The following is a 24,646-nucleotide window of genomic DNA, read 5'->3' as shown; positions in this document are numbered from 1 at the left end:
ATTACAATCACTCATGGAAAATTTGTTTAAAACATTTTGTAGATATGTTGATTGGTCCAAAGTTATTTTGTCTTTGGTTCTGTCAACTCGTATGCCAAGGAACAATTTAATATCATTTAAATCAGTCATTTGAAACTGTTTCATTAGACAGTTCTTAAGTTGCTGCATGGTTTGTACACATTTTGTTACTATTAACAGATCATCAACGTATAAAACTATGTACACATTCAAATCAATCGAATTTTTATTCAATATGTACAAACATGGGTCAACTTTCGAGCTTTCAAAACCCATGCCCTTAATTGCCTGATCGAAACGTTCGTACCAGCACCGCGAAGACTGTTTCAAGCCGTATAGTGTTTTATTTAATTTACACACCTGATTAGACTTGCTAGAAATACCTTCAGGTACCTGCATATAGATATCCTCCTTTAAAATGCCATTTAAAAATGCAGTTTTCACGTCCATATGATGGACAAGTAAATCATTTTGATTTGCAAACGCTAAAATCATTCTAAATGTAGTTATTCGCGCAACTGGGGCAAACGTTTCGTCATAATCTTCTAAATATTGTTGGCTGAAACCTCGCGCAACTAATCGGGCTTTATATCTAATCGGTTCACCTAACTCGTTATTTTTAATAGTAAAAACCCATTTACTACTTACAATATTTACATCACTCGGTTTATCCACAAGACACCAAGTTTGATTGCTACGTAATGAATCAATTTCACTTTTTATAGCACTTAACCACTCATTTGTATCTGGCCGATTGAAAATATCATTAAAATGCACCGGTAATGGTAACTGTTGTTTAGAACAAAGCGATAAAACCGCTAAATCTGGGTCATTCATTAATTTATAATTTTTAGCGGGTAGATTACGAATTCTATCGCTTCGTCGTAAACAACTACCTTCGGTGTCGAGTGACTTGTTGCTACCGTCACTTTGTAACTGTACATTGTTGTCATTTAGTGATTTGTTATTTACGTCACTTTGTGTATTGCCTATCGACTCCGCCGATGTATTTGGCTTGTCGATTTTGGCGGGAATTTCGTTATTGCTGCATATTGGCTTATTTGGCTTTATCAACTCCACCGACTCATTGTTCGGCTTGCTGATTTTATTAGGAATCACATCACTGCATATTGATCTAGATTCACCAAAATTTGACTCGTCAAACACTACATCTCTGGCAGTTAAAAATTGATTGTTTTCAGTATTAAATAATTTATAACCATTAGGCACATAACCAATTAAAATTGATTTAAATGATTTTTCGTCAAATTTGGTCTTTCTAGTTTTGTTATGAACATATGCAGTGGAGCCAAATACCCTCAAGTGACTTATTTTCGGTTTTATACCATGCCACATTTCGTACGGGGTTTTGCCAATTAGCGCTTTAGTGGGTAGCCGGTTTATTAAATAATTTGCTGTCAACACGGCTTCGCCCCAAAACTGTTTACCCAACTTCGCACTTGTAACCATGGTTCTTGCCATTTCGGTCAACGTACGATTCATGCGTTCGGATACTGCATTTTGGACAGGTGTGTAGGGCACAGTTAAATGATATGATATTCCCTTGTTTACACAATAATCTTTGAACTCATTTGACAGATACTCTCGGCCATTATCGCAGTATAAATTAACTACCTTACAATTAAATAGATTTTCACTCTTGGCAACATAATCTTGAAAACACTTTAAAACTTCAGATTTCGAATGCAATAAGTAGGTAACGGTGTAATGAGTGTAATCATCAATGAAATTCACGAAATAGTTTTTATCATCGAGTGTAGTGGGTGTAATAGGGCCACACACATCACTGTGAACTATAAACAAAGGCCTGTTGTTTGTGCGTTCTGGTTTTGACTTTGCAAAAGGCAGTCGAGATTGTTTACCTAGAATGCATGGCTCGCATAACTCGTCGGTAGGTGGAATTATTTTATCAATTACAGAATAATCATCGATCATGTTTTTAAGGTTAATGAACTTCTGTTTATGTATATGACCAAGTCTTTTATGCCATAAATTGTATAGATTTGAATTTCTTTTTGCATCTACACTCAACGCCTTTTGCAAATTGATAGTAAATGTTATCATAGACAGGTTATTGCAAGAAATGCCAGACATAATACACTTATTGTTTTGAAAAATACGAACGCCTTCCTTATTAAAAAGAATTTCCATACCTGCTTTTTGCATTCGACTTACTGACAGTAAATTATCGGAAGCCTCTGCCGAATACAAAACATCTTCGAGGGAACCTTGTATTCCCATGTTGGTGGAGACATGAACGCGACCTCGTCCTGTTGACTGTATGGTTACTCCCCTTTTAGCTATATTGATATTGAGAGGTGAGGTAAATTCCGTATATGATGAGAAAACGTCCAGTGTGTTTACGATGTGGTCCGTGGCTCCAGAATCTAAAAGGAAAGTAATTTCATTACTGTTTTGATTAGGTTTTGATAACTTACATTGAGAGAACATAAAAGCGAAACTGTCCTCATTGTTTTGCTCCGGTACGGCGGCGTGGGCGAGGTTTTGCTGCGACTGCTGCGCGCTGCTGCCGCCGGCGTTGCTGGATGCTTGTGATTTCTTAAAGAAACGGCAATCTTGCTTGAAGTGATTACGTCTTCCACAAAAATCACAGTACATTCTTGACAAATGATGCGATGAATTTCTAGATTGCTGTTGATTCGTCTTGAACTGTGAATAGTAGTTAGGTTTCTTCCTTTTGTAATCGGGGACGTAGTTCGTCGTGTAATCCATGTGTCTCTTCCTTTTATGAAATGGGATGTGAGATGCGAATTTGTCACTTGCCGTATGAAGTACTTTTAATCCAGTGACTGTCTCGTTCTTAATTTTGACTTCTTGATCCAAAAGGCGCGTTTTAACGAACGATAGGTTTAAATTATCTTCGCCAAGCGTCTCTAAAGCGGTAATGACGCCGTCATAACTGGCAGGTAGCGTGAGCAATAAATGAGATATTTTATCCATTTCTTCGAGTTTGGCGCCAGCGGAAATCAACTCGGTGATTAAACTGTCGAAATTTGTGAAGTGCTGGATAAGATTCACGTCAGGTTGCAGTTTTAAATTTAATAACTGCTTACGTAATGCCAATTGTGTAGCCAAGCTACGCCGTTCATATATTTTATCGAGGTTGTCAATAACGGTTTTTGCGGAATCCGTATCTTGGGCGAAATTTAAAAATGCGTCACCAAGATATTCCACAATTGTGCCTTTAGCGATGAGATTCTTTCGCGTCCACACGGCGTCAGGGTTTTCTGGAGCTGGTTCTTCGATGACGGACGACACTTGAAGTTCAGCTAAAAGTGATTTGATGCGGAACTTCCACGTGCTATAACGGTCGCCATTAAACGGTTGAATATTTCTTTTCGCTCGTTGATCCATTTTTACGTATTTGTATTTAAACGTTATTTTAAAATGGATTAATGACAACCACGTGGCCTGGGCCCATAACCTATAGGTGTAGGTAGGGTCGGCAGAGTAAAAACACGTGTTGACTGTTCAACGTTCTGTATTCAAGTGAAGCAGTAATTATGATAATGAACGAATGACAGATTGAGTGAGAACGAATGAATGTATTTATACAATGATTGAATGACAGGAAGTAGGACTTGGATTTTTGTCATATACCAATAGTTTACATCTTGACACCCCGAATCACATTTAAAAAACTATCCTACGAAATGAGATATTTTACCGCCCTAGGGCTGTAAAGTGAATACCAGGGTGGGGCCTTCCACGACCTGTCAAAAATTACAAGATGGCGGACGAATGTTCGAAATGTCAGCGTAGGTAATACATTTAGTTTAAAATTTGTTTATCTACCTATTACTTCGCGAGTGTGATGAAAAACATTGTGTATATCACGCATATCATTGTGTATTCACCTTCCGACCTTAATACACAATGTAAGTACTAATTTTCCGCCGTCAATCATCTTCCTTATCATCCATCTAAAATGAACCTCATTTCCAGGTGAAAATCGAGCCTACAGACAACAGCACGACCCCCGTGTCCGTAGTGGCCGGTTCTAAGCCTGTGACTGTAGATATCTCTGTGCCCACTCCTGGACCCTATGAATTCCTGCTGCATTACCACCAGCCCGATCATCCAGGTTAGTACAACGCTGACAGAAAATATTGAGTAGTCTTTTTTTTTATACTACGTCGGTGGCAAACAAACATAGGGCCCGTCTGATGTAAAGCGGTCACCGTAACCTATGGACGCTTGCAACTCAAACAGTGTCACATGCGCGTTGCCACCCCATTAGAAACTTGTACATTCCCTTTTGCTGTGTTAAGTACACAGTACAGTACACATCTAACTGACGGACTAAACAGAATGCCATTTTTTTATGTAGTCGTCATCCCTATTGTCATAAAGTGCAAAAAGTAGTGATAGGCAAGAAAACTTAACTGAACTTCCCGTTTCAGAGAGCTCCATCGATGTTACCATCTCGTGCGGTAACGACATTCACGCCGGTCGAGTGACTCTGCCTTTCTGTGGCTCTTCATCCGGGTGCAGGGAGCTGCTTAAGCTGCCGAGCGAGATTTTTGACGTCACTGACAACTGCTCGTTGACTTTTGAGGTCAGTTTTAGATTTTTAGTGACTACTTCGCCGATTTTAATCTGATTATGAAACCTCAATAGAGAACTTGACTGTAGTTAATAGTATTTTATGCAACTGGTGGTTAAAAGAGGTCAAAAAAGGTGAGTGGCGTGGGTAACAATTTGAGGCGAAGCCGAAAATTGTTAATAAAGACGCCACGAGCATTTTTTGACTCAGTTAAACACCGTTGCATACAATACTTTTTCTACGACCAAGCACTTATTTTGAAAGAAAATTATAAATTCAACAAATACCTACTTTCAGTCATCTTAGTTATCTAGGTGGACCGCCTACCATTTTGAATATGCAGTTTGAGTGCAAACATGAAAATAAAACTGTCTATGGTATGGTTCTTTGAAGCCTGGCCACTAAGACGAATCGAGCCGAGTTGAATCGAGTTCTATACATTTGAATGCGATTCGACGCGTCGCCAATGAACGCAGCAGAAAACGAAGGAGTCTCGACTCTGCGAATTGGTTTGTTAAGTTGGTAGCAATGTATTTACTGAACTGTAAAACAGCTATATCGTGCGACTGCTACTAAATGTTTTCAGGGTATAGACTAGATATACTTGTCCTGACATCTTTTATGTAGAGTTTTAAAGTTCTATGCACGACCTTGTAACTCACGAATAACAGTACGGGAGTAGAAAAAATAAAAAAAAATATACCTCAAACGACTTGGGCAGCGTTTCCAATTGAATTGATTTTAACCCCCGACGCAAAAACGACGGGGTGTTATAAGTTTGACGTGTCTGCCTGTCTGTCTGTCTGTCTCTGTCTGTGTGTGTGTGTGTGTCTGTCTGTGGCATCGTAGCTCCCGAACAGATGAACCGATTTACATTAAGTCTTTTTTGTCTGAAAGCTGAGTTAGTCGGGTCGGGAGTGTTCTTAGCTATGTTTCATGAAAATCGGTCTACTATGTCGAGGTCAGGGTTTTTTTTTTCAAAATTTTAATTTTTTGGTTTGGTTATTGGCTGAGTACAGTTCGTTCAAATCAAGACTTGATGAAATCAACATGGCATATAATTATAAAGTCTAAGAAAAAACGTACCTCAGAACAAAACCATAAAGAAAAAGGTGCGGTGGCCTAAATACCTTTGGGGGACGCTCGGCTAGATGGCGCTAATATTAATATTTGACATTTTAACACATATCCAGATAAGAATATTGGCCAAATTGTCAAAACTGAGATTCAAAAGTTTTAAGCCTGTGTCGAGAGATGGCAGCCTATGCACTGTGAGTACACATTTTATTTTGACAGTAACTCTCTATAATACTCGTTCCTCTTTGATTCACAGGGGGCCGACAACAAAGGGGTGTCCCTCCAAAGCGTGCTGATCATCGAACCCCGGTACTTCACGGAGTCGGTGCTCGTGGAAGCCAACATGATGGACTACACCAGAGAGTTCATTACCAAGTGCGCTAGCAACCATTATTACATCGAGCCTGAGGTCACTGGTAAGTTATCTCGTATTACCTTGAACTTTCAAAGCTAAAATACTTTAACGTCAAATTTAACTTGCTGCTAACATGCTGCTCATTTTGTGAAAAAAAAAAAAAAAAAAACTGCCTCGGTGAAGTGACATTGGATCATCATCCGACGCTCTGCCAATTAACTAAGCTACCAAGTCAAAACTTTGAGACAGGATTCCACATCAGGGTAGTTGAAGAATTTTGACATTTTCGTATAGACTGAGACTGTAAGAAAACAGATTTTTTCTTATAGGTATTTCCTTAACAAAAAATCGCGCAGAAGTAATGAGTTAAGTGAAAATTCGTAATGTGTTTTTTTTTCAAAATTCGAGTTGGCAACATTGAGCGTTAAGCGTTAAACGTCTAACGCGTTAAACGTTTAACGCTGTCAGTTGGAAGTCGCATTAAAAGTTTCAATTCTTAAAACTTAGAGAGGAGCAAATACTTCCACTAGTGCATATCGTCACTACTTTTAAAAAATCTCGTATCTCACGCTGCTCCTCAAAGTTAAAACGCAGTAAGTGTATATGCATTCCATACATACTTACTACAATTTTCTTTTCCCCTCACTAGCTCGGAAACACGTGTTTTGTCCTTTAATACCAGCGGGTAAAAACGCATTTTATCCACTAGTGGGTAAAGTAATTTGACCTTCAATATAGTCAAATTAACTGATTTAAAATTGATAAAAGTGGGTGAATCTAGTAATAAAGATGATTTACCACCTGTGGAACTACTGGAAGCAGTGATAAACGCATTTTTTGCGTTGTAGTTTCCTCGCTATAGTGAGGGGAAAAGTTTTGTGTTACACTCGGGTGCAAATGTATTTTACTTCTCGTGTGTTAAAAAACTCGCAAGTTCAGGATTCTATTCTCGAACTATAGAATCCTTTCACTTGCTCGTTTTTCAATTCCACACTCGGCGTTAAAATACAACTTTGCCCCCTTGTATATAACAAATAACTATTTCATTGACAGACGAACATACAAGTTTTTTTAAAAGTAGTGACGATATATGTATTGTAAAGCCTGGCCAGAAATATATGACTACGCGCCATTTCATAAGAACTATTTTCATCATACTATACTGAACTGTCACCCCATACATCAGAATAACAGCGCCTCCTTACAATCCATACTAATATTATAAATGGTAAAGTGTGTGTGTCTGTTTGTTTGTCCGTCTTTCACGGCAAAACGGAGCGACGAATTGACGTGATTTTTTAAGTGGAGATAGTTAAAGGGATGGAGAGTGACATAGGCTACTTTTTGTCTCTTTCTAACTCGAGCGAAGCCGCGGGCGAAAGCTAGTAGTCATATATTTCTGGTCTCAAACTTAACATCTACAACGGCACCCTTATTTTTGTATCGGACGTCTATAACGTCTAGTTCAACATTTTCTATATAACCTTGTTTTTCGTCCCAGGATTCTGCCGAGACGCTGTGTTCTCAATAACGGCTGAGTACAACAGCGGTACCCTCTCCTGCGCGTGCGACGTCGAAGGATCCACGGACTTTGAGTGCGAACCTTTCGGTGGACAGTGCAAGTGTCGGGAGAATGTTGTTGGTAAGTAAAGTCAAAGGCATGTAACTCCGTATAGACGGATAAAGTCTAAGAAAAAAAAACGTACCTCAAAGCCCTACAGAAAAAGGTACGGTGGCCTAGATCGCGATACACCTTTGGGGGACACTCGGCTAGATGGCGCTAGTATTAATATTTGACATTTTAACACAAATAAATATGAAAAATATGGGCCAAATTGTCGAAACTGAGGTTCAAAAGTTTGAAGCCTGTGTCGAGAGATGGCGGTCTATGCACTGTGATTACACATTTTACTTTGACAGTAACTCTCTATAAAACTCGATCCTCTTTGACGTACTCTAAAGTTATCCAGCCGATAAAGTTCGTTTGTCCTTTTCTATCACACCAATACTTCGGAAAGGGACAAACTAACTTTATCGGCTTGATAATTTTAGAGTACGTTTATGAATAAGGGGGTAATAATTTATTTATTTATTATTTATTGTAAACATAATTTACAACATTACAGTCGAAACCAAAGCACTGTACAATTCAGTTTAGATATTATTAGGTGATTAACAAAAGAAACAAACATATATAAAATACGATCACCTTTCGTCCATCACCTCACAATACCGCAGACATTTGACACACAATCATCCATCTACTTGCAAACACATCACATTCTGGAGCCCATGACAGAAACGAGTTCAACTGATTTAGAGCCCGCACAGCTGGTGAATTTCTATGCGCTACAGTTCGTGTAATTGGGGCTGCTAAAAGGTTGTGCTTTCGCGGTCTTAATAGATTTTTGGGCACAAATGGAACACTAAGTTTGACAATTCTTTCTACGAGTTCGGGACAGTCTGTATCGCCGCGTAAAATTCCACACGCTGTAACTAAGACATTGTAATTGCGTCTAACTGCAAGGGAATAATTTGCAATCTGTCACGAATATGTTTATTATATTTTGTACGAACCTTATTAAGCTGTGAGAACTAGTCATTCATCTTTTCTCCAATGATATTTAATCCTTATAATTATTTCAGGTCGGACCTGCGAAGCCTGTAAGACCGGCTACTACGGTTTCCCAAACTGCCGACCTTGCCATTGCTCGCAAGCTGCCATCTGTGATGACGACGGTAAGACACATCTTGACTACATCGGTAAAGCTCGAGTTTCCTAGATGTATCGATGGAATATGGAGACGGCCGGTATATGACAGCACCGCTATCCTAGGAAACTGGAGGCTGGAGCTTTAGATCAATATGATCTAACGAAGGTCTAAATAAAAAATAAAAAACTTTACTCTTGCTCGGCGGTGAGCGTACTTCTACCCTGTAACAATAGGCTACTAGACTCTTATCGAATTTGGCACAAGAAATTATTGTTTTCTGTAGTATTTGACTTTTACCAATTTTTATAGATTTTGGGTATTAAAAGTGTATGGTGACGTATTTTCGATTAACAATTTGTGTAATATTTGTTTAACTTTAGCCACTGAAAACGCTGTCAGACGTGTAGTGACGTCATAGACTAACTTAATGTCGAGTCAATCACTGACATGATGAACTTTATGCCTCATAACTTAAATGTCAGAAAATTTTGAGTTCAATTCGATTTACGTCATGCGCAGACATACAATAGATTAACATGGCTAATGATGTTTTCGCCTAATTAAGTTAAAGTAAACTTTATAAATGTTTTTTGTGGTTTTCAAAAGTTGTAATAAAATATGGTAGTATTTTCCGGTAATAATATAAAATAGACTTTAAAAAAGGGTCAAGTAGCCTATTTATATTGCTTTGGTAAGAGAGTATTCAAGTAGGAAAATTTCAATAGGTAAGTATCTCAGATTTTCCAAGGGTATCCATCCATGGCATGGTCCTTTGCCAAACGTGTCACGTGTCTCAATTTTAATTCGTAGATATGTGTAGGTAACAGTGGCGGCTGGTGAAAGTTTCTGCTAGCCAACACTGAGCATAAAGAAACCTACCTTTACATTAGGTACTTAACTAGTAATCAGTTTTAGGCAAGCCTGTGGGAAGCCGATTCCCACAGGCTTGCCTAAAACTGATTACGTATGGATCAGTCGCTACTGGTAGGTAAACCATAGCAGATTAAATGCAGTATATGGCCACATTAGAGCATGGAGCTTTGCTATATGAAACACTATCCCGTCTTTCCACCTACTTTGTTTATAGAATATTCTAGAACCACTGTTTTTTAGGCCAGTGCATCTGCCCCCGCAACGTAATCGGAGAGAACTGCAACGAGTGCAAGCCCCTGACGTTCAACTTCGACGAATACCGCGGCTGTGACGACTGCAACTGCAACCCGCTCGGTGTGGTCGATGGCAATCTGGAGTGCGATAAGCAGAGCGGAAACTGCCAGTGAGTTTACTGCTTTCTACCGTCCATTCTAAGGGCCAGTTGCATCAACCACATTTAACAGACAAGTCATCGTCACGCAGCAGACGTCTATGGAACTTCTCATACAATAAAATTTAACGAACGCTTTAACGATGACAGACGGTTTGATGCAATCGGCCCTAAGACAAAATCAGTAAAATAATTTGAAGAGGAATCTTTCCACTGTGCCGAAAATGCAAGTATAGCAACGTTCTTTCGTTGAGTAGATAATAGGTAGTTAATGGAAACCTGGAGCATAGTATTATTATACTATGCTCCAGGAGTACTCTAGCATAGTATTATTATACTATGCTAGAGTACTATCGTACAGTAATGTTCACTCCTGCTCTCGGTTACCTCACAGTTACCGCCTGTCAAAAACGCGAACAGTCGACCTGTCATATTTCACTTATACGCGTTCACCTACACGAGTTTAGATTGTGTGGTAGGAACGCGCCTCTTTCATATATTTTTTCCAGTCAGTATGGTATTAATAACCTGGTGAAAATGCCACATACTTCAAGAATCTTCTAATATTTGCAAAATTATTGTGTCTTTCAAACATACAACAGATTGTCATTTTCAAAACTTTTCAAATTCTGAAGACTACCCAGTCTACCTAAGCTAGCCTTTTCACTTAGTGGCAACAAATTACTGTCTTTTTATATTGTCGCTTGCCAAAACAAGTCTATGACATGACTATGACTTATCGCCTTCTACAGGGCAAATATTTTTACCCTACTTATTCTTCGTGACACTCATTTTATCCAACCTCCTCAGATGCAAAGAGAACGTGGTAGGGCGCGTGTGCGACCGCTGTGTGCCCGGACACTACGCGTTCCCCGATTGCGTTCAGTGCTCGTGTAACACGGACGGCACCACGGACGACGTTTGTGATCAGGACACGGCACAGTGTTATTGCAAGAAATACGTGCGGTCACAGGTAAGGAGTATAGTGTGAGGTAGACTATAGGTTAGACTGCATTCAGTGCTCGTGTAACACGGACGGCACCACGGACGACGTTTGTGATCAGGACACGGCACAGTGTTATTGCAAGAAATACGTGCGGTCACAGGTAAGGAGTATAGTGTGAGGTAGACTATGTTAGACTGCGTTCAGTGCTCGTGTGACACGGGCGGCACTACGGACGACGTTTGTGATCAGAACACGGCACAGTGTTATTGCAAGAAATACGTGCGGTCACAGGTAAGGAGTATAGTGTGAAGTAGACTATAAGTTAGACTGCGTTCAGTGCTCGTGTAACACGGGCGGCACCACGGACGACGTTTGTGATCAGGACACGGCACAGTAGTGCTACTGCAAGCAATGCGTGCGGTCATAAGTACGGAGGATGTCACGAGTACACGAGTATAACTAATGCGTTCAGTGCTTCTGTGTTGGATGGATCTACAAACGATAAAATAACTCATCACATCTGAAAAATAACCACATCATATCAGTTTTAGAGACAGATGAAGTATACTTAGGTGTTAAGAAATAAAGAGATTTTAAACAAGTTACTAATCCATTCAATTCCTTAGGCTTGTGACGTCTGCCAAGAGGAGTACTTCAACCTGCAGGCCCGCAACCCTGACGGGTGCACCAAGTGCTACTGCTTCGGAAGGACTACCAGGTGTTCCAGCTCTTACCTCACTTGGGTCAAGGTGAGTGACAAAAATCAGTTTTTTTTTTCAGTTTTTTAGCAGATGAGGTGTTAATAATTTGCAAAATATCTTCATTGTCTTCTGTTCCACAATTGTGAAAGTACCAAAAACGAAGGTCATTTTCACCAGCTCACCTGAGTTACTAATTCAGATAAAGTCTGCCACGAAAGCGAAGAATTTTTCCTTTCTGCTTGATGATGCTTAAATGTGTACCGAAATTTGTTTAATTTTTGTCAATTTTACTGTCGATTTCAGGTCTTTAATTTCCTAACCGAATTGTAATGCAAACTGTTCTAGCTGGAAGGCATGACCGGCTGGCACCTCGTGAACGTGGAAACCAATCGCACCATCTCCGTCTACCCTCACACTGCGCCTCCGAGTCAGGTCAACGACACCATCATAGGCGTGGAACTGGCTATTGACAAGGATAACCAAAAACTAGTGTACTTCGCTGCTCCTGAACACTTTACTGGTAAGAAGACCTTCTCTGACCTTATTAAAAAGGCGACAGAGTTTGACTATAGTCCAGAATTAAGACCATCTCTGTTTACTTTCACACTGCACCGCCGAGTCAAGTCAACGACACCATCATAGGCGTGGAGCTGGCTATTGATAAGGATAATCAGAAATTAGTGTACTTCGCTGCTCCTGAACACTTTACCGGTAACTAGACTTTCCCTGACTTTATTAAAAAGGCGACAGAGTTTGACTGTAGTCCAGTCTCAATTCTCAATAGAACGTCGAGCTTGAAGACTCATTGGTGAAGTTCCGGCAGGCAAGGCAGGATTACATAGCCTCGAGCATCGCCGTCGAGTTGCGTCCTTGTCCATCTGGAGAGTGTGCACAGGAACTGCATGACCTGGTTCCTCCTTCCTTTTCCATCACCGGACCACCAGGCGCGGGGAGCGGTTTCATCCTTACGTTGTCGACCTACCTTTCATTCGCACGAAGAGGTTTGCCTCTTCTTTCCTAATGCGAACTTCTAAGGAATAGAACATTCTCCCCTCATCTGTATTCCCGGCCGAATACAATCTGGGTGTATTCAAGTCGAGAGTGAATAGGCTATTACTGAACAAGTGAGCTACAACTGAAGCGTTGTCGTCACTTTCCGTCAGGTGCGACTAAGGTTAATCACTGCACGACTTCCCAACCCCAAATTCATTCTTCGATGTTTTCAAATTTTTATAAATTATAATTATCTTTATTTATTATATTACTAGCATTTTCCCGCGGCTTCGCTCGCGTTTAATTCGAAAATTGCGAAATGCTCCACACAAACTTCCACTCCCTATTTTTTGGGGGGTTAGAATGAGACAAAAAGTAGCCTATGTCACTCTCCATCCCTTCAACTATTTCCATTAAAAAAAAATCACGTCAATTTGTCGCTCCATTTGGCCTTGAAAGACGGACAAACAAGCAGACACACACACTTTCCCATTTATAACATTAGTATGGATTATATTTATTTAAATTATTATACTTACCTACATTTTGGGTTTTATAAAATTATAACATTTGGTAAGCATCGGAGGTTGGTTTTTAAGTTTTTTTTTTTCCATTCTCAGGCAAGCGGCTGACATCATACGGTGGAAACCTCACCTACTCCATCTTCTACGTGTCTCGAGAAACCGGGAAAGCTATTCTTGCTGCGGATGTCATTATCGGTGGACCAAATGGCTACATTTACCACAACAGTATCGGTAAGTAACGTGTTCTTTCTTTGTTAATATTAGTCTCAATTCTAGTATAGCTATTACTGTAGTGACCTCAGAATACGCTATAAGTACTATAGCGTATTTGGATAAGAAGTATAGTGTATTTTGGTAAGACCTACTTAGCGTATTTTGAGCTTCTGCGCGATGGGCGTCACTGCGTACCATCACTGTTTTTGAGCAGCGGCGTGGTCGAATCATTTAACAAAGTTGTCATAATTGTTATGAATATAAATATTATGACAACTATTTCCTTACTTTAACAGATTTATGTTCATTTTCTTTTATTCTGAAAATGAATTCTGAGGTCTAAAATTAAGTAGTTTTTTTAGATTTTAACTTGACATATTTTTTACTCTAAGTATGAGCCTTTCTCCAGTATCCCACATTTTCCAACCCACAGAAACACCAGCACCACAAACCAACTGGATCCACAGCGTGCCGCTAACCGAGGAGTCGTTCACCAACCTGGACAACACCGCTGTCACCAGAGACCAGTTCATGAACACCCTCGTCAATGTCACTGCCATCTACATCAGGGCCACTTTCGAAGACGAGTCTGTTACAACAAGGTACTTTCTCCTAATATCAATATAAGGGATCCTCTTCATCTTTTTCTAGTTTTACTCCGGTATTTTTCCATTGCTCATGAGAGTAAAGAATCTGTTTTTGTCAAGAAATCTCAGGATTTGGCCTAGTTTTTACGAAAGCGACTGCTATCTGACTTTCCAACCTAGAGGACAATCTAGGCCCTGTTGGGAGTGTTGGGATTTGTCCGGTTTCCTTACATATCTCTGGGATCGCAATGAGGATATTTTAGAATAATTTGTCAAACTTAATAGGAACTATTGGTGGCTCTAAAGATTGTCTATTTAAGTAACAAATTTTCCACAGGTTGATAAACGTCACACTGGACGTTGCTGTCCAACCGGACCTCTACGCCCCCATAACTGACCGCGCCTTCTCCGTGGAACAGTGCCAATGTCCCCCAGGCTATAAGGGCACGTCCTGTGAGCAGTGTGCTTCAGGGCACTATAGGCTGAGCTCGGGAACTCACGCAGGGTACTGTGTGCCTTGCGAGTGCAATGAGCATTCGCAGGAGTGCGATGTTAATACTGGAGTTTGCTTGGTAAGTTTGTGAAATATACATCAAGTCTCCGTTATAATCAGAGATCGGATTTTTGTGCGTCATCTCATACTAAAAGTCATTAAAATGACGTAAATCACTAAGAATGTCGCAAATCCGTCCGATCTCTGGTTATAATACGTCTACAAGATATCTTATGATCTATAAGCAGAGCTTTTCTGGGTATAGAGGTAATCGTATTAGGCTGAGCTCGGGGCCACGGGCTCTGACTGAGCCAAATAGATTCTTGATAGTTTCTCGTTAAAACTTTTTGTGCATTTTTTATGTTTAATTGGTGGTTGTTCTCAGGACTGTGGTGGCAATACAATGGGTGATCATTGCGAAATGTGCGTGCCCGGTTACTATGGAGACGCCACGCGTGAGGATTGCGAAATTTGCGCCTGTCCCTTGCCGTATCCTTCTAACAAGTAAGATTGCTACTTGACTTGAATTCCAGTAATCATCTTTTAATTTGCATTTGGCTAGCGTGAGTGCGTTTTCACATTATCCGATCCGATATCGGATGTAGGACCGATATCCCATATATTACAGGCGCTATCTTGGATTTTTTAACCGACTTCAAAAAAGGAGGAGGTTCTCAATTCGACTGAATGTTTTTTTTTTATTTTTTTTTTGTATGTATGTTATTCGATATCTCCGAGAATCGTGGACCGATTTTCAAAATTTTTTTTTTGATCGAACCGGTATAACCCCGAGATGGTCCCATTGACACCAAGTCAGGGTCTGATGATGGGATCCTGGAGAAATCGAGGGAACTCTTCAAATGTTATAGGCACATGTAATTTTTTTAGTCTATTTTTCAAAGGTACACCAGTATTTACGCCTGATGGTAATAATTTTATGTGGTTGAGCTGATGATGGAAGGTCAACTCCTCAATGGTTAGGAGTTAAAGGATAATTCTTTCACTACTGTACATGTATTCGGACTGATACATATAATATCACTAGGAACCACTAAAAATCAACAAATAAATAAACTTTTTAACAAAAAATAAAACCGCCTTCAAAAATAAGCGCGTTACAAAACACGGAGAAACTAAAAAGCCAAAAATAATAAACCTTTCAATTCAGATTTCTTATCGTATTGCAATAAGCTAAACATCCAAATTATAAACAAATCAATTATTTTTGGAGTCGGTACCAGCCTGTGTATGGTTGGGTGGGGCAAACAGGCAATAGCAAGGCGACGAACAGGTCTGGTACCGACTACAAAAATAATTGATTTGTTTATAATTTGGATGTTTAGCTTATTGCAATACTTACGATAAGAAATCTGAATTGAAAGGTTTATTATTTTTGGCTTTTTAGTTTCTCCGTGTTTTGTAACGCGCTTATTTTTGAAGGCGGTTTTATTTTTTGTTAAAAAGTTTTTTCCATAGAAATCCTTTTGACATTCCATATCAGATCAGATAATTTGAAAACGGACTGAGGATCGCAGCCAAAGCCCTCTCATGCTTGAAGGATCCCTATGTCCAGCAGTGCAATATCAGCTGGATTTTATTATTAATTTAAATCGATTTGACTGATCTATTGTGCGTGCATAGTTATGCAGCCCTCAGTTGCAGCAGTGCTCAGTCATCTTGTTCATGAGCATTTTAAGAGTTTATTAGCGTAGGTTATTAACAAAAATTAACGCACTGTCAGTTTTGTGACGATAATTAAGAATGAAATTTCTATAAAAATATTGTTTTTGTCTTAATTACTACAATTTTTGTTAACAACTTACGCTAATTGGGGTGTTGCTAATTGGGGAGCCTCTCTTCCTGTTAACTGATATTGAGTCCGCTTTTACATCTGTCCCTGGATAAAGTAAGTAAGTAAGTAAGTAAACACTTTGTTGTACAGGAAAAGAATACAGCACATAATATTTAAAATAAAAAGTCCTGGCTGGTATAAATCCTGGCCTTAAACCTAAAATGTAGGACACTAGTTTTTTAACTGCGATATGTAGGTACTAGTTTTAACATATTAAACGTTTCAGCTTCGCTCTGAGCTGTGATTTGAGCGCGAACGCTGAGCTGATCTCCTGTCAGTGCAAGCCTGGCTACGGCGGTCCTCGGTGTGAGTTCTGTACAGCCGGATACTATGGAGAACCTGAGGAGCTTAGTAAGTATCAGCTTATTACAGAATAGAATAGAATAAACATTTATTCGTGAACACAGGCAAGACAAAATACACATAATAACAAAAATACAGAAATGAATGAAGTGCCACGAAATGGTCTCGTCTCAGCGTGTTGCTGGTGGCTTCCAGCGACACGCTGATTTTCCGATGAGACCATCAAGTAAGTAAGAAAGATTCACAGAGGGTAACAGACAGATTAGAAGAAGAAGACAGAAGATACCCTTACCGGCTATTCAAGTAGGTTTACTTCAATCATTGGTCACACCGGCAAAACAAATACTCAAAATACCTATTTCTTTTTTAGTTTAAGGATGCTAGACCACCTAATCCTAGCAGAAAGTCAGAGTATGAATATATACTCAGAGGGGGGCTTACGTGGTGAATGTGTGTGCCCAGCCCAGGTCCCAGGGGCGGTCGCGTGATTAATTTATGATCAATGTACGGCTAACTTAGGTTCCACGGAGAAGTACTAAATTTTCGATCAATTTTCGACCCAACTTAGGTTTCAGGGGGGCCCTGATCCTCATGTCCCTTTCCCCACTTGTTCCGCGATTGGCAGTAAAATATGAGAAGGAGGCAGAAGATAAAGGAACTGTTAAAAACATCATCAATCAAGGATTACCCGATCACTATACATATACAGCTTAAGACATTTAAATTTAAACCAAATTAGTGAATAAGTAGGGTAGATTTTCCTTTACCTTTTTAACACAATCAAACATTTCCAGATGATTATTGCAAACCCTGCAACTGTTCCGGCAACATCAACCCTCTTGACCCGTCGTCGTGCGACAGTGTGACAGGAAACTGTCTGAAATGTGTCAACAACACAGCTGGAGCAGCGTGCAATCTTTGCGCACCTGGGTTCTATGGAGACGCTGTCTTTAGCAAGAACTGTACTGGTAAGTTATCAGAAACCTGTAGGTATAATAACCTCTGTCTTAGCTTTTTGATCCTAAAAAAGCCGTCGTCATATGACAGCGTGACATGAAACTGTCAGAAATGCGTCAATAAAACAGCTGGAGCGGCGTGTAACCTTTGCGCACCTGGGTTCTACAGAGACTTTAGTAAGAACTTTACTGCAGGGTTAGCACATGATTGCCGCGAGAGTATGTCGCCGCGAGATAGACTACCCGTCCTTATGTCATTAATACAGTTAGAAGAAGACGTGTCATCTATCTCGCGGCGACATACTCTCGTGGCCATCATGTGCTAGGCCTACTGGTAAGTTATCAACGAGATGTGTAGGTAGTCAGCTAAATGACGCTGATATTAATATTTGGCAATTTTAAAATATATGGGCCAAATTGTCAAAACTGAGGTTCAAAAGTTTTAATCCTGTGTCAAGTGATGGCAGTCTATGCACTGTGACTGGACTACACATTTTACTTTGACAGAAATTCTCTATATACTGTATCCTCTATAGTGACAGAAACCGTCTGAAATTTATACACAATAAAATATTAAAATAACCTGGCAGGCAATCATGGTGGTGCGATAAATGATATAACATCAGGCCATCCCTTTCGCACTATTTGTAAGTGCGATAGGGACGGCCTGACCAATCGGTGCTGATTAAGCGATTTGGGCAACTTCCACTTAAAGAACTAAATCTCTTAGTCTTCAAACCTTCTAACAAAAAACATCTTCCACAGCTTGTAACTGCGACGAATACGGCATGGACCACTGCGACCACACAACCGGAACGTGCGTGTGTAGACCCGGCGTTATAGGAGAGAGTTGCGACGCGTGCGCGCCGGATCACTTCGGTCTGTCCAGTGGTCTGGGATGCATGCCGTGCCAGTGTGGCTTGGCTAGTGAGAGCAGCCAATGCGACCTTGAGACTGGACAGTGCAAGTAAGTACTCCTTGCATCGTGTATCTAGATAGTTGTCTAGTGATCTAGGTGTGTAGATCTGGCGTTATAGGGGAGAGTTGTGACGCGTGTACGCCGGATCTTCCAGTGGCAGTTTGAGGGACTGGCCCCACCAAAAACGAGTGAGCGACGAGCTATTGGCGAACGGACAAAATTTCAACGCTCTCGTGTAAATAAAAGAGAGAGCGAACAATATATACACGTCTCTTTTATTTACACGGGAGCGACTATCTTTTTATTGCCGATAGATCATCGCTTACTCGGTACGGCCAGTGCGTAAGTATTAGGAACTCATTTTCATTTGTTTTAGGTGCGCGAAGGGTGTGACTGGCAGACATTGCGAGCAGTGCGCAGCTGGTTACTGGAACTACACCAAAGACGGATGCGACCGTGAGTTTACTTTAAAACCCAACATTTAGTCAAAACCATAAACCATAGAGGAATTAGTAAGGGAAGAGTTGTAACTCCATACATCAGTAATTGCGGGTCTTTTGTACAGGCATAGTTAAGTAACATCTAGTGACAATCCCGAGTCAATCACGCGTCAAATAGCGTGAATTATCAGTACCACTACTCGATACTAGGTGGCAAAAGTGTCCCGTCGGCCAAAAATTTAATAATAGATCAGTTTACAACTCATATTACAAGGAATTGAAAACAGAATCCAGACTCTTCGTTGGTCGCGACATCTATTGACAAGTAGCAGTACTGATAATTTACGCTAGTCAAAACGTCTATGGTCAAAACATAAATTTCGTATACCTATATTATTGACCTGTCGTTTAACGTCTGGAATCTTAGATATTATCCATTATTTTCCTTTTACAGTTTACAGGTTTACTTATGTATTTAAATAATTAAAAAGAATTCCAGAGTATTTATCAATTTGTTTTCAAATACAGATTGCAACTGTAACAAGGGCTACTCTCTCGGATTCATGTGCAACGCTCAATCGGGCCAGTGCGAGTGCCTCCCGGGAGTCATTGGAGAGAAATGTGACCGCTGTCCGGAAAGGTAAGACTCAGGCAACGCTAACTCGCTAGGTGGCGCCGGCTGTCATGTTAATTCTAAGCCATTGAGAGTACCCCCTGGAGTCATTGGGGAGAAATGTGACCGCTGTCCGGAAAGGTAAGACTCAGGCAACGCTAACTCGCTAGGTGGCGCTGGCTGTCATGTTAATTCTAAGCCATTGAGAGTGCCCCCCTGTAGTCATTGGGGAGAAATGTGACCGCTGTCCGGAAAGGTAAGACTCAGGCAACGCTAACTCGCTAGGTGGCGCCGGCTGTCATGTTAATTCTAAGCCATTGAGAGTGCCCCCCTGTAGTCATTGGGGAGAAATGTGACCGCTGTCCGGAAAGGTAAGACTCAGGCAACGCTAACTCGCTAGGTGGCGCTGGCTGTCATGTTAATTCTAAGCCATTGAGAGTGCCCCCCTGTAGTCATTGGGGAGAAATGTGACCGCTGTCCGGAAAGGTAAGACTCAGGCAACGCTAACTCGCTAGGTGGCGCTGGCTGTCATGTTAATTCTAAGCCATTGAGAGTACCCCCCTGGAGTCATTGGGGAGAAATGTGACCGCTGTCCGGAAAGGTAAGACTCAGGCAATGCTAACTCGCTAGGTGGCGCTGGCTGTCATGTTAATTCTAAGCCATTGAGAGTGCCCCCCTGGAGTCATTGGGGAGAAATGTGACCGCTGTCCGGAAAGGTAAGACTCAGGCAACGCTAACTCGCTAGGTGGCGCCGGCTGTCATGTTAATTCTAAGCCATTGAGAGTGCCCCCCTGTAGTCATTGGGGAGAAATGTGACCGCTGTCTGGAAAGGTAAGACTCAGGCAATGCTAACTCGCTAGGTGGCGCTGGCTGTCATGTTAATTCTAAGCCATTGAGAGTGCCCCCCTGGAGTCATTGGAGAGAAATGTGACCGCTGTCCGGAAAGTTAGGACTCAGGCAATGCTAACTCGCTAGGTGGCGCCGGCTGTCATGTTAAGTCTAAGCCATTGAGAGTGCCCCCTAGAGTCATTGGGGAGAAATGTGACCGCTGTCCGGAAAGGTAGGACTTGGAGATGAACAATACTGATTTCGCAATTGTCGCCTGCGGTATTTCCGGACCGTTATGACCTTCAAACCTTCAAGAAAAGACCGTACACCCGTCTTAAAGGCCGGCAACGCACCTCCAACACTTCTGGTGTTTCGGGTGTCCATGGGCGGCAGTGATCGCTTAACATCAGACGACCTGTCTGCTCGTTTGCCTCCTATCCTATAAAAAACAATGTTAAGATAACTTATAATATGTATAGGTATATTATGGAGATGTTAGTCAAAACAGTAAAGTATTTTTTTTACGACAGCTCCTACAAAACTTCCTTAGGGTGGTAACATGTAGAATTGTAGATGTCGCATCGAGAAATCGCTCGTTAGTATAAACATGCGTACGCATGATTTCAGCTTTCAGATGCGTAAGCGTCTCTATACTAATAAAGAGGATCGAGTATTATAGAGAGTTACTGTCAAAGTAAAATGTGTAATCACAGTGCATAGACTGCCATCTCTCGACACAAGCTTAGGTAAAACTTTTGAACCTCAGTTTTGACAATTTGGCCCATATTCTTAGCTTGTGTTAAAATGTCAAATATTAATATTAGCGCCATATAGTCGAGCGTTCCCCAAAGGTGTAACGCCATCTAGGCCACCGTACTGTTTTCTCTAAGGCTTTGAGGTACGTTTTTTTAGACCTTATCCGTCTATACGGAGTTACAATATGCCTTTGAAACTAACGAGCGATTGCTCATTCATAAGATGCGGCTCAAAGTTGATAAATGTGACTTCATCTTCACCAGTCTACTTAATATTTTGAATTACTTTTCACAGATGGGTGCTGGTTCCCCAACAAGGCTGTCAAGAATGCGATTCTTGCACCGACGCTCTTGTCATTTCCGTCGAGGAGATGAGCGCTAGGCTTGCCAACGAAACTCAGGAGTTTAAGGTACAGTTACATAACATTTGTCCTACACAAGCGCGGATCCAGCTTCGTGCCCAGGGGGGGGGGGGGGGGGTCACGTGGTAAAGGTCCGGGGCCCCAGGGGGGATCACGTGGTCTATTTGTATGGCCAACTTAGGCTCCAGGGGGGGGTCATGACCCCCATGACCCCCCCTCCCTGGATCCGCGCATGGTCCTACATACAATAGGGAGGATTACGGCAATGATCTGCCACTAAAGAGCACATACAGTAACTACTCTTAATATGCCTTCACGAGAAAGTTTTCGCTACGGCTAGCGTTCAAAGCCATAACCCAGATTTTTTTGCAACTACATAGGCACATTAAACATTAAAGTCAAGATCTTTCAGAAGGTATTGTATTAATTATTTTCTCATTAATTAAAGTTAACCTAATAGTCGTGTTTCTATACTATTAACCCAATCTTTATCTACAGGATAAAGCCGACTCATTCTTCACCACACAAAGGCTGAACTACATTTCCAACCAAACCGCCTCACTGCGTCCCCGCCTGGCTGAGCTACGCAGCGTCGACGTTAACGCTGCGACAAACGCTGTAGACACTATCGAAAATTCTGGACGAGGCCTTCTTAGATCTGTAAGTTTGTGAACAAACCTGTATGCTGAAGAAGTAGGATGGAACACGTGTTACCTTACTGCAAAAGGCCACATTACATTTTGAACAAAACATCATACACTGCGCCGCCACCTGGTTAAGACGGTAACGCTGCGACAGACGCCGTAGATTGTATAAACAATTCTGGTAAGTCTTAAGAGTTAACTGTAGTTCAATCCAAGTTAGGTATATTTGGCGAGAACTAAGAACCATAAGTTTGTCACCTATGTACAAACTAAAACAAAGAGAGCACTAATAGAAAACGTTCCTTTATTACAGTCGGAATTCGCAGCGACAGACAGCGAGAAGCAAATCACCAACGCCGGCGTCCTGACTTCTGACGCAGACATCGTTCTGTCTTCTATACGTGACAGCGCCCGAGCGGCCGAGGCGATGGTGCAGCATGTGGCTGACTTGGCGACGGGTCTGGAGCTGAGCCAGCAACCAAAGGTTGACAGCGCACTGACGGAGGCGCAGCAGATTAGGGATGATGTTAAAGGTAACCTTAAAGTATAAATGTATGCAATCTCAGGCGTCTTCTGACGCAGACATCGTCCTGTCGTCTATACATGACAGCCTCCGAGCGGTTAAAGCGATGATACAGCACGTGGCTGATTGGCGATGGGTCTGTTGCTGAGCCAGCAGCCAAAGGTTGACAACGCACTGACGTAGGCGGAGAAGATTAGGGATCATGTTAAAGGTAACCTTAAAATATCTGTATGCAATACATATTCGATCAGATACCGACGAAATCTTGCCTGGCTGTACTATTGGCCTTAGCGTCTATTTCATACAATCTATGGTGCAATGTCATAAACCACCTATACGAGGGCGTCATATTTTGACCATGACTGATATAATATAATATAAGACGTGGAGTGTAGGTAACATAGCATTTAGGTAATATAGGTAAGTTTAGTCAGCATTTTTTTATTTTTTTTTAGTATGAATAGGTAGACGTTTGACCACGATCACCCCTGATGGTAAGTGATGAATGTGATGATGCGGTCTACGGTGGAGCACGCTTACCTATGAGATACCTATTTACTCTTGCTTTAAAGAGACCTGGATTGTACTCATGCGGAAATACAGACTTACGGCCCAGCCACGACATTGGTCTAAGCGCGACAGCGGTGAGCGGCAGCCATACGTGCGAATGAAATGTCCCATCGATGTGTATCGCTCCAATGTATGGCCGCCGCTTACCGCTGTTGTGCTTAGCCCAATGTCGTGGCTGAGCCGTTAGGCAGGGCATTCCACTCCTTGGTATGGGTAAGTTCTAGCTCAAGCTCTGTCACCTGACACCGAAAAAAGTTGTATTCTGACGCAGACAAAATATTATGTCGGTTACTAAATAATGCTGATTATGATTATTAAATCATGCTGATCGGGAGTAAATTCTTCAAAGTTTGGAATTGAATAATTTATTTTTATTACAGAAAAAGACCTGGCACCCAAGAGGATCCAAGCATTAGACGTCCACACACGAACGCGACGCAACAGCTAGAGAGGATGAGCCTCTTCGTTCAACCCGTCAACCAACAAGCCACGGTATCCTATGTTTACTTTATATCATAATTAAATATATGACAGACAAATATTAAATAAAAAATATCATTAACAAACGACAAAAATATACCTACTAAAATGTCCATTCAACGAACTGCTTTAGGACTCCCAAAGGTCAACGATTACTGAAGCAGTTGCACTCCTTACGAGTAGGTACATACCTACGTACAGTCAGTAACCAACCTGTGAATACAAAGTGGCAATAATATGTAAACACACCTTAATGTACAGGCAATAAAGTTCTGTATATATATTTTAGGCACTTTGGCTGTATTCATAGCTTTGCTGCTGACTGTACCAGACAATCATTATCGATCGTAGTTCCGAAGTTGCTAGCGACCCATCGTGGACAACAAAATTGTCTCCAGGCTCAAATTAAACCAAAATGTTGTTCCAGGACTTCGAAAAGCTGGTAGCTGAGGCGCGTAAGCTCAAAGTGAAGATGGAAGACATGATGGAACACACGGCCGCCGCCAACCAGCGGGCTGATGTTGCTGACAGGCTTAAAGCTAGCAACAAGTGAGTATATTTCATTACCAACCTGTATCTTTACTTTGTAGTAGTAGTAGTAGTAGAAACTGTGGTAGTGGTAAACACTTTATTGCACAGAACAAATTACAAGTACAGTGAATAATTATATCATAACATAAGAGCTGTTCTGTTGATGATGGAGCAATGGCTAATAAATTCCTTTACAAGTTCTTTTGAATATCTCACACGACACATACGTTTTATTTGGTGTATGTATAGTTAATGTTCCACTTATTTTAGCCTCATCTCCGCGTTGCTTCAGTTGAAGCTTAAAACTTATCTTCTTCATCAATTTAACAAAATATTAACATCAACTGTTTCATAACAACTAACAACGCAATCATGAAGGTAGGCAAATAACTCAAAC

At 41.1% G+C, this 24,646-nt stretch overlaps 1 protein-coding gene across 1 annotated transcript in view; it reads left to right on the top strand.

Moving 5' to 3' along the window:
- Positions 1-24,646, top strand: part of LOC125240552 (laminin subunit alpha-like) — a 68,316-nt gene that overhangs the window by 11,456 nt on the left and 32,214 nt on the right. Inside the window, 24 exon segments of the mRNA XM_048148482.1 lie at positions 4,006-4,144; positions 4,464-4,618; positions 5,940-6,099; positions 7,540-7,680; positions 8,685-8,777; positions 9,866-10,028; positions 10,827-10,989; positions 11,589-11,711; positions 12,009-12,183; positions 13,277-13,411; positions 13,827-13,995; positions 14,318-14,552; positions 14,859-14,977; positions 16,552-16,676; positions 17,423-17,596; positions 18,350-18,551; positions 18,880-18,959; positions 19,472-19,583; positions 21,435-21,549; positions 22,000-22,161; positions 22,459-22,678; positions 23,619-23,659; positions 23,662-23,730; positions 24,146-24,267. Coding sequence (XP_048004439.1) covers positions 4,006-4,144; positions 4,464-4,618; positions 5,940-6,099; positions 7,540-7,680; positions 8,685-8,777; positions 9,866-10,028; positions 10,827-10,989; positions 11,589-11,711; positions 12,009-12,183; positions 13,277-13,411; positions 13,827-13,995; positions 14,318-14,552; positions 14,859-14,977; positions 16,552-16,676; positions 17,423-17,596; positions 18,350-18,551; positions 18,880-18,959; positions 19,472-19,583; positions 21,435-21,549; positions 22,000-22,161; positions 22,459-22,678; positions 23,619-23,659; positions 23,662-23,730; positions 24,146-24,267 — 3,392 coding nt within the window.

The sequence above is a fragment of the Leguminivora glycinivorella genome, chromosome Z, assembly GCF_023078275.1.
Source record: "Leguminivora glycinivorella isolate SPB_JAAS2020 chromosome Z, LegGlyc_1.1, whole genome shotgun sequence".
Lineage (NCBI taxonomy): Eukaryota > Metazoa > Arthropoda > Insecta > Lepidoptera > Tortricidae > Leguminivora > Leguminivora glycinivorella.
This window is presented reverse-complemented; position numbering and strand designations above follow the sequence as displayed.